This window comes from Clupea harengus, chromosome 1 (genome assembly GCF_900700415.2).
Source record: "Clupea harengus chromosome 1, Ch_v2.0.2, whole genome shotgun sequence".
Taxonomy (NCBI): Eukaryota; Metazoa; Chordata; class Actinopteri; order Clupeiformes; family Clupeidae; genus Clupea; species Clupea harengus.
The window spans coordinates 26,418,127-26,436,574 of NC_045152.1; the positions used below are offsets into that span (position 1 = coordinate 26,418,127).

The 18,448-nt window shown below is 42.9% G+C and overlaps 1 protein-coding gene across 2 annotated transcripts in view; it reads left to right on the top strand.

The window, feature by feature from the left end:
- col14a1a (collagen, type XIV, alpha 1a) overlaps positions 1 to 17,659 on the top strand; it is an 81,230-nt gene extending 63,571 nt beyond the window's left edge. The window contains exons 37-48 of one of the 2 annotated variants that reach the window (XM_031573722.2): positions 182 to 235; positions 1,676 to 1,771; positions 2,020 to 2,073; positions 3,698 to 3,751; positions 8,090 to 8,143; positions 8,252 to 8,323; positions 9,321 to 9,356; positions 10,012 to 10,078; positions 10,286 to 10,474; positions 11,974 to 12,051; positions 13,151 to 13,306; positions 14,499 to 17,659. In XM_031573722.2, the coding sequence (XP_031429582.1) occupies positions 182 to 235; positions 1,676 to 1,771; positions 2,020 to 2,073; positions 3,698 to 3,751; positions 8,090 to 8,143; positions 8,252 to 8,323; positions 9,321 to 9,356; positions 10,012 to 10,078; positions 10,286 to 10,474; positions 11,974 to 12,051; positions 13,151 to 13,306; positions 14,499 to 14,527 (939 nt within the window). In that variant the 3' untranslated portion in view covers positions 14,528 to 17,659. The remainder of the gene's footprint in view (positions 1 to 181; positions 236 to 1,675; positions 1,772 to 2,019; positions 2,074 to 3,697; positions 3,752 to 8,089; positions 8,144 to 8,251; positions 8,324 to 9,320; positions 9,357 to 10,011; positions 10,079 to 10,285; positions 10,475 to 11,973; positions 12,052 to 13,150; positions 13,307 to 14,498) is intronic. The other variant, XM_031573730.2, reaches the window with a different exon arrangement.
- Positions 17,660 to 18,448: the final 789 nt, after the last annotated feature.

Genomic DNA, 18,448 nt, shown 5'->3' on the forward strand with positions numbered 1-18,448 from the left:
ATCTCCTGCTTTAAGGATAGTCAAAATAATGTATTTTTCATTATTATTTTTATTCATTTGTACCATTTACCAAAGTCCATCCACACCATCTTGCATTTGTGTGTGAGCATATATTTGTCTGTGTGTGTGTGTGTGTCTGTGATCATGTGTATGTGTGTGTATGAATTTGTCTGCCTTGCAGGGTGGTCCTGGTATCAGAGGCATGCGAGGTAGTCAAGGAGAGGCTGGCTCAACGGTGAGTTGAAATTGTCATGCTCATCACACGTCATTACACCACATCACATTAGAGAGGCCACCCATGAGAGCTGGCTTTCGTCTCCAGGGCCTGAGTTTGAGTTTCCGATAAAACAGCCCAAAGACAACCGCCACGGAAGTGGGAAATTCACAAGTATATACAATGGATGTGTTTGTACCTCTGTTGTTTTTGGACATCCCAGCTGTTTGCATATGCTGTGCAAATCTCAGCCTCGCTAGCCTGGCCAGCGCCAACCATCATGTCCAAGACGGGTCTTTGAATGCTTAATGGGTTTCATTCGAGCTTATTTGCACAGGATTACCCATAAGCCTTTGCTTTGTTTTCCCAGTTCTCCTGTAGTCAGCCTGTGTGCCTTTGCTCTGGTCTTCCATCCTTAATCTTGATTTCCGTACGCTGGAAAACAAAAGTCACAACAGATGTGCCCATGCATGCTCAGAAACACTCAGTACCCTGCTCCAGAAAAAGCAAACCCCTGTGCAGACATAATCTCATTTTGATTGCATGGGCAGTGGGCAAACTCGATCCCACTGGAGTCCCCAGAGCACGCGGGCTACACATGCTAGCATAGCGCTTTTCTCGTCATAGTTATGAATATTGTGTGTGTTTTAAGAAATGCTAATGTCAGAATCCTTGCTGGGGTGTCAGTCTGCCTGCCAACTTTAGCCAATAAGCACTATATAAACAATTAATCTGACAAAAGGACAGAAGACAGAGCAGAAATGGGATTGAATACACTGAAATGCAAGCCAGACAACGGATTGTTTTCCAAGTCATCCAGTGACAGCAAAACAATACCATGATTGTTTCCCTTTTTTACATAAGTGCAGTCAGGGTGGCATTGCTGTTCTTAAAATCATTGTTGGGCCATTTGGAAATACAATGCAAGAAACTTCATAAATATAGTACTAGCTGTTGCATGTCACCCAATTTAGGGTAAAGAGGATATAAATGAATACAACTTGCATTATTCTACTTCCCTCACTATTTCCAGGCGACATATTTCACTTATTAAAAGAGTGAGCTTTCACTTGAAAAGATCCCACTAGTATGTCAGTCGTCAAGACACAATTACATATGGCTTGCATCCCCTCAGCATCATGTTAAGACTGCTATTTAGTAGTGTAGTAAAGGAAGTCACTTGCCTTGGCTAATGACTGAATGTACTGACAGCTGAGTTGATTCGCTTGACATATCCCTTTTGTAGTCTGTCATTCACTGCCCTGAGCTTACATGGGACACTTGTCACTTAAAGTTTGAATTTAATTTAAATATGCACTGGCATCTCAAGAAGTAAGCCTGTGCGTGCAACTGTTCTATAAAATAGGTTTGATTGTCTGGTTTCTAAGACAATTGCTATTGTGAGAGGATGTTATAATCGCTAATAGGATTTTTAAACAGCATAAAAATGTTCATTTTCAGGGATCTCAAGGGCCAGCAGGAGAGAAGGGTCCCGCTGGCCAACAAGGACCCCCAGGCCCCCAGGGGCCGAGTGGAATGTCTATTCAGGGACCTCTGGTATACAATTCATTCACTCATTCACTCACTCACTCACTCATTCATTCACTCATTTACTCACTCACTCATTCATTCATTCATTCATTCAGTGTGCAATTATGTTTTTCATATTTTCTTTTCCTTCCTTTATCAATGTTCTGTCTCTTTGAGAAATGACCCAGGAATGAACAAAAATGGAAAGGTATGAACAAAATGAAAGGGCAGAGTAACAAAATCCCTCACCCTCTCGTTCTCTTTCTCTGACACAGGGACCCGCTGGGGAAAGAGGAGAGAAAGGTGAAATGGGCCCAGCAGGACTACAGGTAAAAGCCCAAAGAGAGTGCATATCATATGCATACCACTAGTGACAGAAGACCAGCACCGTCATTAGCTTAGGCTCTTAGAGTCTTCATCTGGTTTTGTGCTGCTGGACCATGCCGGAGTTATAATTACAAACGTGTCATGAGGGCTGCAGCGTCTCTTTCTCTTTCTTTCTCTCTCTCTCTCTCTCTCTCTTCATGTCTCTCTGCCTCTCTCTCGCTCGCTCTACCTCTTTCTCTCTCTCTCTGCCTCTCTCTCTCTGTCTCTCCCTTTCTGCCTCTCTTTGTCTCTCTCTCTCTTTCTCTCTCTCAGTGGTTGGTGGTGAGACAGTGTGATTAGTGGAGGAAGATAAGGTTCCCTGAGGCTGCTAACAGATAGGTCTATCCCTGACTCACTTGAATATTGACAAAATCTCCTTGAGGTGTGTTGATTATTGAACTAGATTAGCCAGATTCCGCCCTGGAATTTGAATGGCAGCATGTAGAGTCGTTAGGCAGCATTGGAGGTTCAGTCTACTTTATGTCTGTACATAATGAAAAGATCCTGAGGTTGCCTGCTTCAGAAAGAGAGACAAAGACAAATGCATAGAGATAAAGAAAAATATTTACTGACAAAATACTGTAATTGAGAGGTAAGGAACCATTGAATGAATATAATTGCCAGATTTATATGAAAAACAGGGAGGAATTTTGACCGTCATACTTTGAAACAAAAAGATTGAATTCGGAACTTCCTGAATCCCATAGCCAGGTCTCTTCAGCCCCTCTCAAAAATGTCTCAGGTGCGTGTAAGGATAAGCAAACCCTCCCCTCCAACTTTACATCAATCTGTTATTAAGTTTTAAGAGATGTCATGCTAATGATTTTATGTGTCTAGGATGACAGCTTTGTTTTTGAGGGAGAGAATGGTTAGCTGTTTGATGTGAAACCAGATTACGGTTCAAAGATCACCCTTGGGGCTGTTTCCTCCTTCAGCAAAAAAGAAAGGATGAGCGAAATCCAAAAGAAAGCAAGAAAGAAAGAAAGAAAGAAAAAGAGAACTGGTCTGTTTGCCAACATACACATGGCTGTGCCAGCATAAAAGTGAACCCTCTCCCCTTTAAACGCAGCAATGTGTTTAAGACGGATGAGGTGGGGGTGAGGCACTCTCTAAGTGGAATCAGTTTTGCTGGCATAGTCCTGCTCCAGTGAAACGGAACCGGGTGTTGAAATGCTCTGCTCCTAAAAGCGCAGTGTCTTTGGTCGGACATAGGCTATGCTTTACCCACGAGCCGCTACGCTAAAAAGGCCGCAGCGCAACACGAAACACAGTTGAATCTAGTCCCCCATTTCCACATTAATCTCATGAAACACATTCAGTGCTTTTCCTTTACATCCATCCTTCCCAGCGCTCCAGCACTCTGCCATAAAGATGGATCATTTCCGAAGTCAGTGCAATCTGCCAGGGGAGAGAGCTGTAGGCTTTAAATCAGGGCGAGAGCTGCTGCATTCATTTTCAAGTAGCTGAGGCAGCTGTGGTGGTGGCTTATTAAATAGCTCGTAGTGTAGAGTGGATGCTGTGTGGAGTTTTTTTTCTTCTTCGGTGGTGTTGTTCATTTGTTTGTGTGTTGGCTGATTCCCCCTACAGGGTGTTCCAGGATCAGCTGGATCTCCGGGACGCGACGGTCCACCAGGCCAGAGGGTGAGAGGCTTCTCTTCCACTCAGTCCTTCTTTTCTTCTGTGACAACGGCACACATACACTTCATAGTTTCATGTCCTGCTGACTGCTAGCCAAAACAATTGTATTTATTTTTTTAACTCACACTGACTCAAGCACTGCTACTGCGTTGTGTTCTCTGCTTGTGATTTTTTTCTTTAACAGAGGAATGTGTCCTTTGCCAGTTAGCTGTGAATCACAGGGGGAAAGTTCACATAGCATTACTATGCTTGTCACAACCAAGTTTGTGATTGCATATTCTTTGCGTATACTGCAATCGATTCAGTTTATATCTGTTCAGTGAACCATTGATTTGTGATTTGAGATTTGCTGAAACTAAATCCCACCTTCTCTGAGCCTTGGTCTTGTACCATGGTAATGTGTTGACTCACAAGCTCAAATGTTTCACAGTGGAAAGTTGAAATGACAAAAGCATTTAGTTTGTTATTAGAATGTTGAAAGAATCTTGCTGTCCGTCTTTGGTCCAAGATTAGGTTTGCAGGTAGTCAGGAACTCGGGAAAGTGTTCAGCGTTAGAAAGAGTTTATTCCATCGCGTCACAACAACAAACTCGAATATCACGGTATCCGAGAGAATTCTTTCAAAGTAATTACAGAGAGTCACGTCTCTTATAGTGTACAATTAACATGTAAACAATGACATGAGATATGGGAGAGGAAGGGTGTGTCTGGGGGTCAAAATAAGAGGTGTCAGTTTGAGGGGATATGACTGCTAATTAACCTGGTTAGAATTCTGACCCTAATTTAATCACATTGAATAAATGCTAAGTATGCCTGTCTCCGGCATATCCCACACATGGCTCAGCAATCAACCTCACGTTCCTAGCTGGCTTCGTACAAAAGGCCAGGAAGCAAGCTTGATGGCTCTGGCTTGGCTTCAAACAAAAGCCAAGAACCAGACCTAATGGCTCTGGATCAGGGGACAGGTTTGGTGGACTATTGGTGTATACTAAATAATATGATGAAGCTTCAGTATATTGAATACAATGAAATCTAACAATGTATAACTATCTATGTGGGACCAGAAGGAATGGAACATTTGATGGAATTTCAACCATGTAATTTCATACAAACAGTTTATCAGATGTTATTCCTGATTTTCATGTTAATTTGAAAGACTTGCAGAAGCCTCCTGCAGTGCAGTGTTAGCTGCAAAGTGGTTTTCAGGACAGTACCAAAGAAAGTCCTGAAAGATCATACCTAAAGGAACACTAAGGAGCCTGTTGGTTCTGTAGATGGTTCCATGGTCTCCTGGATGGAGATTTGGATATTCGTTGTGAACTCAGAGATTAGGCCCGTCCAGCATTAGTACTCTTTGGCTCTGTTTTCTGAAGAGAGTCCCATGAACAAAAAAATCATTGAGGAAGTTGGGAAATTTTTCTGGTCTGTTATTTTGGAGCAATAAAATGTTACAGCCCTCACAGGAGAGTTAAACACACATCTGATTCTGAGGGAAGAGCAAACTCTCTTGTGTGATCACTTTTTCTTTTCCCCAAGGCAATAGGATGACTGGGGATGTCAACCATGATGTGTTGTGCTGGGATACAAATCATATATGCCTCTATATGGGAAGAGTGATATTGATATCCTTGTACCGAAAAGTCATAGCAAACACAAGTGTAGATAGCCTGCTGAGATTGTATTATGAGCACCACTAGTAGTCTACTTCTAGGGACACTGATTTAAGGTAACTGATAAAAGGTAACACACCAGTAAATGATGACTAATTAAAAGTAACTAATAATTGAAAACAATATTTTTGAGTATTAGACCAGTTTGTAAACTCCTGGATAATTATGAATATTGAATGCCTAGCCAAAGGTTTGTATGAAATAAATATAGGACTTAATCTGGAACATGTGGTGAATGAATAAGGAAATGCTGATTCATTTATTTACTGATGAATGGAATGGAGCCTACATTTGTCTACCAGTATGTCAAACCTGTAATTTCCTCTTGATTGTGCGTAACTAATGGTCAAATATAAGGCTCTAAAACTAAAGCATGGATGTCAATGTCTGGTATTGATGTACAGTAAAAGTCAGCCATCATTCCTACACGGTATTTTTTGGCCTTCAAAATCATCCAAATTCCATGAGATCCATAGTTCTGTAGTTCTTGCACTGAGTGCAGAAAGCACGCATAGTGCGTAAAGATGTTTTCCCAAATGTTCCCTCATAGCTTTTATTAGTCATGCTTGGCCAATAGCATATACACAGCTTGATATTAAAGCAAGGCTGTGGCCATTTGAGTGTTTTTATGGAAATTATAGACTGTTATTGTACGCACAGCCTCAGACACACAGCAACTATTAAACCGTTGTTGAATGAAGAATGAAGAGGTTTATAAGCGTGTTCAATCTTCCCTTAGTCAATGTGCTGAAAAAATGAAGTGATTTTTTGACATGGGCAGTTGAAGGCCACATTTTTCTTACCTGGGAAAAAAATAGGGGACTTACTCTTGGGGAAAGGCCTGGACTCATAAGCAGAATTCCCCTCGTTTTTGCCAGAAAGTCGGGTTCATGCCCTTCCCCTATCCTCTAAACTATAACATGCATGAATACTCCAGCTCTGAGTGTTCCACTCTCCATGGGTCAGTCTATTATACACGAACCATTAAAGAACCTCATTCCTAATGCTGATTGATCATTAACCCACATTTTAATAGGATTAGGAAATTACTGTTTGATTATGTGTTTACAGAATAGTCTCCTTAAATTAAAGCATTTAGGATCAAAGACGTTAAACTGGCAAAACATCTTCTCCATGTTTCTTTTGTGTGAGTATGTCTCTCTAAGACATGCACAACTGATTTGGAATGACAGTGAACATAAGTATGTTTTTATGTAAAAGATCTGTCAGATAATAACAACGACAGCAGATGTTTGTCTTGTTACCTTGGATAAGTTGCTATTTATCGTAGGTACAATATTTCTTACTACAGTGATGTGATGGTCTGGTGTAGTGTTTTGGATATCATAGAATCATATGGCAAGCCTCTTCCAGTAAGTCAATGGGGTTTTAAAATGTATTGGCAAAATCTATTTGAAGAGAAGACTTGATGAGAAGTCTTGCATATCCAGTTGTGTGGAGCCGCAGATTCAGATTTTTTCTCTCTTTCCCACTTCCTCTCCCCTTCTCTCCTTTCTATCTCTCTATATATCTCTCTCTCTCTCTCTCTCTCTCTCCATCTCTCTCTCTCCTCTCTCATGTATTAAAGCGTAGGCACTTCTGGTAAATCTCAGCCTATGTGGTTTCGAGTGTTTCCTTTGCAGTGTGCCGTGACCCCTCATGTACTTCAGCCAGCCTGACTTTCAGGAGCAGCTCAGCACTTCAGCTCACACTCACGCTAATTCTCCTGCCTGAGCCGGAGGGAGTGCGCGCTGTCTTGAAGCATGTACAGCACATCTGACAGCTGCCTTGTGATGCTGCCACAGGGTGCTGGACGACCGTGGAGGCATGGCACAGTAATGCAGATAGCCAGTTTCCGCTGTCCTCGCACCAAAAAGACATGTTTGGAAATCGGCTTTTTTCCCGATGGAAGATTCTGTCAAGCCTCTGTCAGCCCATTTGTAATGCACGCTGTCTAATGGGGTCGAGCACGTTTGACTCACTCGACTGCTGCTGTGTAGCTCAGGCTGCGCCCTCCATGCAGCGATCCTCTTTCCCTGTCCGGTCACCTGCTTTCCTGTGCGGCGCGGCGCGTCCGTGAGCGCGCAGCTCTTTCTGGGCTTGGTTTGTGCGGCAGAACAGCCGCATGAATACGGTTTTGGATGCGGTGTAGGTTGATGGATGTGGTGTGGGTCAACGAGGCAGCCGAGGCAGCGGGATCAGCCAGAGGCCCCTCTCACGGCCCCGGCGAGCCAAGGGAGCACGCTAGCACGCTAGCCGCACACATGCTCCTCAGGCACTCTCCCGCTCATGCACTGGACATCACAGGGGACTCCTAGAGTAACCACAGGACACTTTCACATGCGTACACAACAACCTCACCATACTGTGGATATATGGACACTTTTTCTCCATAAAGCCCTGTGCTGATACAGTAACTGTATTTAACATAGTTTTATATGACTGGTAATGCTTTTATTGAATATCACATGCACAACATGCGTACAACAATGATTGAATTGGCTGTCAGGCCACATTAAACTTATGAACGTTATTGCAGAGCTATGAACTGATTGCAGTGATATAAGTTTAAAGCACATTTTTAAGGATTACATATGGCTGAAAAAGCTATGAAAAACTCTGAAGGCTAACAATGATTATTAAATGGAACTCACTTTAAATCTCCCCCTCAGGGTCTGCCAGGAAAGGATGGCCCACAGGGCAGGCAGGGTTCTGGTGGACCTGTTGTAAGTAATCCATGTACTCTGCCTCTCCTTTGACTCCTTTGACAAATACCTGCATTTCCACTATGATACTTTACCTGACTTATACTCCTCTGACTATGTTGTACTTAGGGCACCCCAGGAGCACCAGGATCCCCGGGGTCCAGTGGCCCTCCAGGGCCCATTGGAGATTCTGGACAAACTGTGAGTAGAGCCTTTTCTGCAGGGCATGCCCTCTCAAAATTCAGATTTGGCCCAGAAATGATTCCTCCTGCGCACACGTGCAGGCGGACCCCTGATGGCCTCTGTAAATCAGGGATCCCTGCCAGCCTGTAGCCTGCGGTTTCTCCCTGATCAGAACTGTGCAGACAATCTCTGCCTCGCCAGCCCGTTCCCTTACCCGTGCGTGGGCTTTAGTCTAAGATCAAGAGCAAATATTGACCACGTCCTTCTTTGTGTGGAGAAAAGCAGCAAGGACAAGGGCTTGTTTTGCACCGGTTACAGCACTGGTTACCGTGTTGTCATGACACCAGAATGCTTTCAGATTAGTGGAATCATGCAGTAGAAACCTGAAAAACAAAAATCATAATATAGGAGAATTATATTAACTCATACTACCCAACTATTAGTTCCCAAGACGACAGTGTGCAGTAAACAGAGCTGACTGTTTCCCTTTGCACTGATACTTGGCACATCCACTCCTCTATAGACGCTCTGAGAGAGTGAGTTTGATGTGTGAGTCCATGATCTCCATATTCGCCTCCATAATTCCTCGTCCTCGGTGACTGTTGTCCAGCTGCCGGATGACATCAGCATTGTTAAGCAGCCGCTGTGCTGCTGGAAGGGGCCCTGAGCGAGGCGTCCAGAGCGTTGGCCCGGCAACGGATCCTCTTTATGCGCTTGGCAAAGTGAACGCAAGGTCACCATGGAGTCAGTCGTAAACTTAACATGGCGACCTCTCTGTGTGTGTGTGCTCATGCAATGGAGCTGCTCTCCAAACAACTGCCTGCGTGTTGCTCCTCTGTTTCTCCACCTGACAGCTCCCAGCACCAATGAATCATAACCAACGCATTCAGATATTTAGCAGACTATGAACATGTAAATGAGGATTTCTTTTCCTCACTTTTCTGTCATTGTGTGTGTGTGTGTGTGTGTGTGTCTCTCCATGACTGGTTATTCATGGCCGTCTTTTTGTGTTTAGGGACCTCCTGGTGGTAAAGGTGAACGAGGGGAACGGGTAAGTCTGGTGTTTTTCAAAAAATACTGTCAAGGCTGTTTATATGCTTATGCAGCCTCCTGCTTCAGCTGCCATTTGTCAGCAGCAGACACTCACTCATGGACATCACATGCGTACTCAGTCAGTCATATGACGTGACACCGTGGGCTTTTATGGCCAGGGACTGATGGATATGCCACAATATTTTGCTCTCAAAAAGATCAACTACGCCACACTTGAAAGAAACATAAGGACTTGAGGATTTTTATGACCTAAATGTTAGGTGCTCTTTGGAATCACTAAGGGTGCAGACATGCTATCTGCCTGTCAAAGTTGGGTCTCAGTTCCCTTGCACAGGAAAGATAACACAAACTGACCAGATTGAAAACGTTGCTCGATTCTTTTGAGAAGTTTGAGTTCCTGTCTGACCTGTCATTATTCGTACTTTGAGTTGACCTCGTGTAGCTACAAATGCCGTTCTGGACTTAAAACTGCTCCAGCTGTATGATAGTAGTCTCTGTAGGGATAATGAAAACTCATATTCTTATTTCTAGGAGAAAAATCATCAGTGTGTTATGCATGCATGCTTAAATGAGTGTGTGAATGTCGTGCTGTACTATGGGAGAGTGTTCCTTATATGTCTTACATGTGTATATGTGTGTGCTTTGGTTCAAAGGGAGATGTTCAGTCACAAGCGGCAGTGCGCGCCATCGCTCGACAAGTGTGTGAACAGCTGATCCAGAGTGAGTGAAAGCAGATTGGTCTATGTGTGCATTCTATGTCCGAGTGTGTTTTTCACTAGTTATGTGAGTGCGACAGTCTAAATCATTATTAGAACACATTGATTAGATGGGACAGTGAGATAAAGTCGTAGAGTGAAAATGTAGAGAATGTTTTCTGTATAAACCGCAGCCTCCGTGTCTCATTACCTCTTGGTGGCTGCTCCTCAGGTCATTTGTCTCGGTACAACACCATCTTGAACCAGATCCCCAGTCAGAGTGTATCCGTGCGCACCGTGCCTGGGCCTCCCGGTGAGTCCGGACGCCCGGGGCCACGGGGTCCCCAAGGAGAACAGGGAACCTCTGGTAGACCTGGATTTCCTGGAAGCAATGGACAGAGTGGACGTCCAGGAGAGCGAGGTAGGAAGAATGGTCAAGCACAGTGTAGTAAAAAAACGAATAAGTTGTACCCCCAATAAAACATCATTAGAAACCTGAATATAAGAGAAATAAAAGTCGATTTAATTTAGATAGCAGAATGGAATATTAAAAGCACACTACAATTGGTTTGTATCCATATCTGTTTGAAGTTCCAAGGTCAGTAAGGACACATATTTAATTTTGAGTGCTAAATATGGTAGAATGCTAAGCTGGGATGGATAATCTTGTGCCTCTTCAGTTTGTGCTATGTCATCCATGAATAGTTGAATTTTTTCCCAGAGCCCATTTTTGAATTGGTTACACCATAGACTATACAGACAGACATAATTCTCTTTCAACTTTTAAAATGACATTTCCTCTCCTGAGCTGCTGCTACTGCTAAATGTAATGGCATTTCCTACATACTAGTGGATGCAGTTGATACGGAAGTAACAATTTCTTTAATGATACATGAGTTTGGAGGTATAGTAAAATGATGTGTCTGTCCATGTGGGTGAGATATAGCAGAGCTGTCGCCAACTCTGTTCCCACTTAAACACACTAACAACTCATCACCCCTGTGTCAGCTACTACCACAACTCAGCTCTGCTAACTGTCTCTAGGGAACACACCAGCCCACTAATGAGCAGTCGCAGTTGAACTTTGTGTGTGTGTGCTCGCGTGAGCGTGCTTGTATCTGCAAGACTTTGTTTACATTTGGCTTTACCCCAACTAGTGGTCCTTGCAGCTCTTGAGGGCCCATCTCCAGAGATGCTGGGCTGGATTAGGAGGTCAGGGCTACTCAGAGGAGACAAAGAGCAGAGCCCTCCTGCACGGACCGCCGCTTAGTGACACGCTGCTGTAGGGACATCAGATTAAAGTGTTTGCTTTAATTCCTCCCAGGCCATAACAAGGACCCTGTAGCATCAAATGAATGTCAGGTCAACTCCTTAAACATTGTAGCACACTTAAGTAGTTCAGAATTTTGTCTCTTTAGGTCAGCTTTTTTTTGGTCAGGCCAGCAAGTAGAACTGGGAGTTTATGGGCTCTAGTGGTTCTTATTTTGTTCTGTTTTCATTTGGGTTTTTGGGGCAGAAGACTTTACTTTTCTATGTTGGTTTCTTTTTTTAACATGAACTGATACATGCTATTGAGGCTTTAGAAAAAAGTCTTGAAAAAGGCCGTAGAGTAAATGAACAGATCTGGGGTTATGAACAAAGCCTCACAGCAAAGCAACACTTTTGAAACTGCTTAATAAAAAGATAATAACTGGAATTAGTAATACTTTCTTAAGTTGCTTTCAGTCACCATAAGTTTCTCACAACATAAATGTCCCTTTAATAGTGCCTTAACCGTAACTCTTGAGGAATATTCAGGATGTATTTTTCAGCTGTTTTTTTTTTCTTCCGTGTTTTGAGTATTCAAAGTGAAGAGCACACTATGAGGTATATGTGAATGTACATGTGTTTACTCACCTGTGATGTCTGTCTGTTGTTTAGGTTTACCTGGAGAGAAGGGAGAGAGGGGGATCACAGGTGTGGGATTGCAGGGTCCTAGAGGACCCCCTGGCCCTCCAGGTACGTTCTGTAACTTGTGAAAAATCATTCAGCGTCAGCCCTGCCAGTTCGTGGCTCCCCTCCATTTCTGTCCCTTATTAAGCCCACATTGCTGAGCTATGAACACTACACAAAGCAATGGATGGATGAACAAGAACAGAAGTTCAGTTGAAAACTTGAAACAATTTGATGCGTTTGATAGGACACACGTGAATTACATGAAATGTGAAACTGAAAAAGCTGTTCTTTTTATGTTCACAAAGTTATTTGCGTTTTAACGTTGGCATGGGAGCTGTCTGAGTACACGATGAAGGAACTGTCCACATGAAAGTCCCTCTCACCACAGATATCTGTGAAATGAATGACTGGCACAATGTAGGACTGCCTCAGCACTTTCTGCATTAAGCGGGTTCACGAAAGAGAAAGAATCCACAGAAGTTCTAATAACATCTGAGGCTAAAGAATCTGTTGCTGATTTTATGTGGCTTTCTCAGCCCCTGTTCTCAATAGCCATCATGTCCTGGAATAGACCTCGACTCAGAGAGAAATCATTTTGTATTTATTTTGGCTGTAATGCAGCTGGTTGTGTATGTCTGTGTAAGACTGAGTACTCTGCACTTTAATCCATATTTTGGTGAAATTCTTCTGAAAGTAGCAGATATGGAATGCCTTGAGATGAACCTTCTGTTGGTAATTTAGGAAGCAGTCACAAATGAGATTTTTGTTCCCTGGATATTCCCATGAGGATGAAAACAAATCTTTTTCAGATTTAAATGGCAGAGTAGGGTTGTTTGACAGTTGAAGTGACTGTGAATGCGCTGGAACAGCAAAGAAACCAGTATATAATTTGTGAAGTGATGCTACTGTAGATAGCCATATGCCTTTGTGGCAAAGAGGAGTTCCGTAATCTTTGTTATGGTAGGCTAAAAGCTCAGCACACAGCATACATTAATAAGTAATATGGTTGGTGACTCTGCCTCTCACCACATAGCCCTTCTCTTCCCTTAATGCTTAAATACGCAGCACTTTAACTTTTTATACTGTCACAATGATGAAGTTGAACAAGGAGCCACAGTCATAAAGATTTTAAACAACATGACACCACCCTGACCACACACAGGAACGCCAGGAGAGGGGCGCACCGGCAGCCAAGGCCCCTCTGGCAGGCCTGGCACCCAGGGAGCTCCAGGACGCCCAGGAACCTCTGGCAGCACCGGCCCGTCCGGCCCTCCAGGATACTGCGACCAGAGCGCCTGCATGGGGTACAACACCAGAGGTACGCCCTGAATCCGTGTCTCTCTGTCTCTCTGTCTTTTATATTAATATGTCAGAGGTATTTCTCTGGGCTCTCTGTCTGTTCCCTCTCACTCACCCACTAACACATGACTGAGGTGGATGGTAGACTCATGTGAGCTCCAGGGGTGTGTCACATCCTTGTAAAATGCATACTGGAAACCTCAAAGAAGTACACTAGCGACAAATTGGCAGTCGGAGTCTCCTTAGTCGTTCACTTATCCACTTGTGGACAGTTGACCTAGATTTAGTAATAGCTGGTAACATTTTCATAGGAGGAATTATTGGCTTTATATCTGACCATTTTATGGCTGTATTTATTAGTGTTTCTGTCTGGCCCTATTGTCACAGACTTTTCCAGCTTGTAAAACCTTTCCCTCTGTGGTTCTCAGACAGACAGACAGGGACCAGAACTCAATTGGTCGACATAAATCTCTGAAAACCTATCTATCGTTTCTGTGACTAAACACATGGCCTCTGTCTTTTATTTGACTGCTCTGCGTGACGCTGTTTTATTCAACATGCCAAGGGAATTGTAATTCGACTACAAAAGTCCTGCACAAGGAGAGGATTCTGTTAAAACAACCAAATAAGCGTTAAGCTTCATATTTGAAAAATGTAGGCCTCTGGACATAACGCCCTTCCACCAAGTGTTTAAAACAAAGTTAACAATTTGCTGATCCAAGCATTCAATATATATTTTTGAAAATAATTATAACCCAGTAGATTAATTCAAGACATACATTTACATTAAAGCTATTGTGTTGTTAATAAAATGAGTATGTGGTTGTAGTTGTGAATATTTACACACAGAGACAAGTCTTACAATTTCACACGACTGGACATGTCCTAATGTGTTGTCAAGCCATGACACCTCAGGGCCATCCTAACACAGACCATTCACAGAGATCACAGTCAGTATTTTGTGTACTAGAAATATGCACTGTAATGAGAATACAAAGACTAAACATCTCTACACTTCTTTAAACTAGATTAACTGAGACTTTACCTTTTTCAATACGTCTGCATCAGCACAGCAGTGACAGAATCTTTCACATTCATTGTTCATTTCTGTTGTTCTCAGTTGGGAAAGCATGTGGGCTATTTGTTTCTTAATGACATGGTGTTCTGTTTCTCTCTTTCTCTCTGTCTGTCTCCTGTGGTCCTATCCCAAGGTCAAGAACCATATGACAATGAATACTGAGCAGCTCTCTGAACTGCAGCTGCTCCCTCTTCCTTACTCTTTCCCTCCTTTTACACACACACATACACACAAACAACTACCAAGATGGGGATGCATGGAAAGACCGTTGGTGGACGGCTCTACTCAAAACTCACCACCACTGAAGTCAGTGCGAATAGCCCCATAGCTCTGAGATACTTACAGTATTTGCCCTCCATCCAGTTAGCATTGAGACTGAAAGCATGAAGGGGTTGAGGTGATGGGTGCTTTGAGTTGGTGATCGGCTGCTTTCCACTGTTGTCTTCCTCTCTGTTCTCATGATTCTCTCCCAGGACACCAACCCAAACCGCTGGCTTTGTTTATATCTTCCTCTTGTACACTTGCCCTTTGACCCCCGTCCATTCTCATGATGATGGTGTGCCTTCCATATCCACCTGTCCTCTCTCCTCTGACCCATTAACCCCTTCCTGCCCGACTAAACGCAGTGGTGATGATCAGAGATTTTGAACCAAACTTAGACTGACCAAGAGCTGTTCCCAACAGTACAACAGTTGCCACCCAACAACGCTTACCAAAACTATGGTGGTCCCGCTCCGAGCCAGTACCAAAACGCTGGCGGGCCGTCTCCAAATCCATACCAGAACTATGGGATTCCAGCTCCCGCCAGCAATTATGACCAGGGAGAGGAGGATGACGAGGAGGAGGAGGAGGAGGACCCTTATGCAGGTTACCGCGCTTACCCGCCTCAGTACCAACAGTCAAACTACTACCCTGGCTCTCACCATGGCAACCCTGATCAGCCTCGTCCGCGTTACTCCCGCAGTGCAGATGAGGAGCGTGCCAGCGATGGAGGACTGGAGAAACGAGAGTGAAAAGACCATAAACCCAAACCCAGAAGAGCCTCATGTCCATGCCTTGTGGAACCCTGAAAGTGCCTGTTATATGCATCCTTTTTTTTTATCCTTTTTTTGATGTTGCTATTCTAAGAAGGGGCAGAGTAGATTCATTGACCTGGAGACGCAAAGGTCTGGGGTTGAGTGGGGTGGGGTGGGAAACTGCCCTCATACTTTTTTATATAATGGTTGCATGTAGCCAAGGAAAGCTTAGAAGGCGCTGTCACTCTGGTCTTTGTTGTTACATTGCTTTTGTAATTTGCAAGATGGATGGCATTTTTTTTTTTAAACTTTGTTGTGTTTCTTGGCCAGACATGGATGGGATTTCAGCTCTCCCATGGTTGTAAAATTGCAAAATGTTTACAAGTGAATATTTTAGCCATCTCTTTGGTTTGTACATTAGTGTAAGAAATGTTACCTCCTGTGATGTTTTCTCTGTGCCACTGTGGCGATTCAGATAATCGTAGCAAAAGTATGACTTTTCCAAAAGAAAAAAAGAACCGTCTCAAATCATGTGCATCACCAGCATTCCACCTCACACTTCTGTGGGACCATGACTCATCGTATCCAAAGTTTTTATCAATGACAACTTTCATGTGAATTTAGAGTGATGGGGTTTAGTGTCATGTGGTCTGTCATTACATGGAGTTTTTTGTGTTAGTTCCTAGCAGATGTGTTCTTCGTGTGTTTTCCTGTGGCGGTGTCAGGTAAGCACCTGTGCGTCCCCCTGGCAGTGGGACCTGTTCTCTGTGGGGGAGAGTGTGTGGATAGTTAGGCCTGTGGTCTAGAGCTCTCTCCAAAGGAAAGCTGCAGAAGAGTAGGTGTCAGTGGAGTCTAACCACCAACCCTTTTGGAAAAAAAAAAAGTAATTTATTTTTACTTTTGTGATTTGTTTTGTAACCAATAAAGCTGTAATACAACTGGACAGCACAATTGTTTCTATGGAATAATGGTCAGACTTTTCTTTATGTATTTGAAAGATTTAAGTGTTTCATAACAGTTGTGCATTCAAATAACCGGCCATTTGAAATGAAATTGTATCCCGTATTACATGGTTATAAAAGAATACACAATAACATAAGTATATATTTAAACAGATCCTAAATCAAAATTTGATGATAAATTGCATCAACCCTTCATTTTATTTAGTTGTTTGTTTTAATGGGTATTTGAAAGAAATTAATGGGAGACACTAAAGAAGTAAACATTAAATACATAAACAAATCAAATTGTGTTATCAAAAGTCAAAAAGTGTTATCTAGCACACAATTTAGAGTTATCTAATATGGACTACAAGTCACCCTTTCATTAATTGGCACAACTGGCAATGATGTACACTTTTCCCATATGTTACTCATGCCATAGTAGAAGTTTCTTAAAGCAGCATTAAAGAGTTTTTGTCTAAAAACTAGCAAGCTAACCAGCTAAAAGCCAACAGACAACAGCACAGTTAGCACTCACAAAAGGTAGCTAGCTTGCTAATTGATATGTTTTTGGCACAGATCACAAAATGACATAGCCTAGTTAATAACCAGGTGCCTCATATCTAATAGTTTATTGTAGTGACCTGAGACTTATGCTGTGCCTGACCAGGAGGTAGGAACTGTTGCTGATGCACTTCTACGGGGCAAGTGTGCTCGTTTTGGAGTCCCTGCAGGTATTCGCAGGAATCGGGGCAGAAACTTCTGAGTCATACAAGGACGACCCCCCTTCACCTGCAAAGCAATGGGTTAGTGCAGCACCATGAACAGACCCTCACCACACAAGACCAGAAACACAGGGACCTTCAACTGCCATTGGTTCTCCAGGCCTGTCACACTACAGTTTCAGTCTGTTCATGTTATTATAAGTGTTTGACACCATGGAAAGGATCCCTACAGATAGACCTGTGTCTGTTTACCTCAATAAAAGTATAAAAACTGTAGAAAATTACTGTTTCTACTGTCATTAGTTCTTCCAGACTGGATGGAAGAGGAGAAAGATAGTTTACCTTTCAGTTCAAACAACCTACAAATGGAGAAATCAACACACTAGCATAGATAATTATGCCACGAGCAAATTGTGTGCAAGATAACACTTCCCAATTAATTTTAACATTCATTCTTTTATTTATTTTGCCATTTTCAGTGTCTCCATTGACTTTCATTCATTTCTTTCAAAAACACATTAAAACAGAATCAAGTACAATAAAGGGTTGACGGAATTTATTATCAAGATAACTACTTTCTTTTGATTTATGATGTGTTTAAATATATACTTACGGTATTATGTATTATTAAATAACCATATGAGATATCTTATCTTGAAAATTGGCCGCCATGACCCCATTTGAAGCGCCTCGATTTCTTAATCTGATTAGAATCTGCCAAATTTTTCTGCCAAATTTGATGTTTTTATCATTAAATGCATAATTGTTATGCCAAATCACCCCACTATTTTTAGTTTAATCTATGACAATAATTCAAACCAAGCCTCTCAGACCTTTCCAAACACCAGCTGACAAGCATGCACTTCAAAAGTTCAGAAGTCATCACCTTTTTCTCTTATGTAATTAATCAAGCATCAGTGTTACATGGAAACAGTTCACATTACCGGCACTTACATATGCAGCTGATGTTAAATCAATTATTCTCCTAATTATCAACAACCCCTTTAACCCACTGTAATCTTTGGCTCTGCGACCTGTGTCCGTCTCATCACCCTAATGTTTGAGCTGTGTTTACCTCTCTCCAGAGAAACCAGTGACTGACGCACAGGTTTGTTTTCTTCCCGCACACACGCTCACATTCACTCGGCAGCCAGCGCACTTCAAAAGGCAGCTCCAGCCCATGTGCACAGCTGAGGTCAATTACAAGAGAACCACAGGTTGAGTTAGCGCACGATCAGACTTCTAACAGGGGCTGCAGAAACCATTTGTGGTCGGGGGGGGGACCGTGCCAGCAGCCCTATTCTTTTCATGCGCTAAGAAGGCTGACGGGCCCTAATGTAGCAACCATGCTGACTGTCTGATCAGCGCAGCTCAGCTGGGGTTTCATGCACAAGGTGCAAC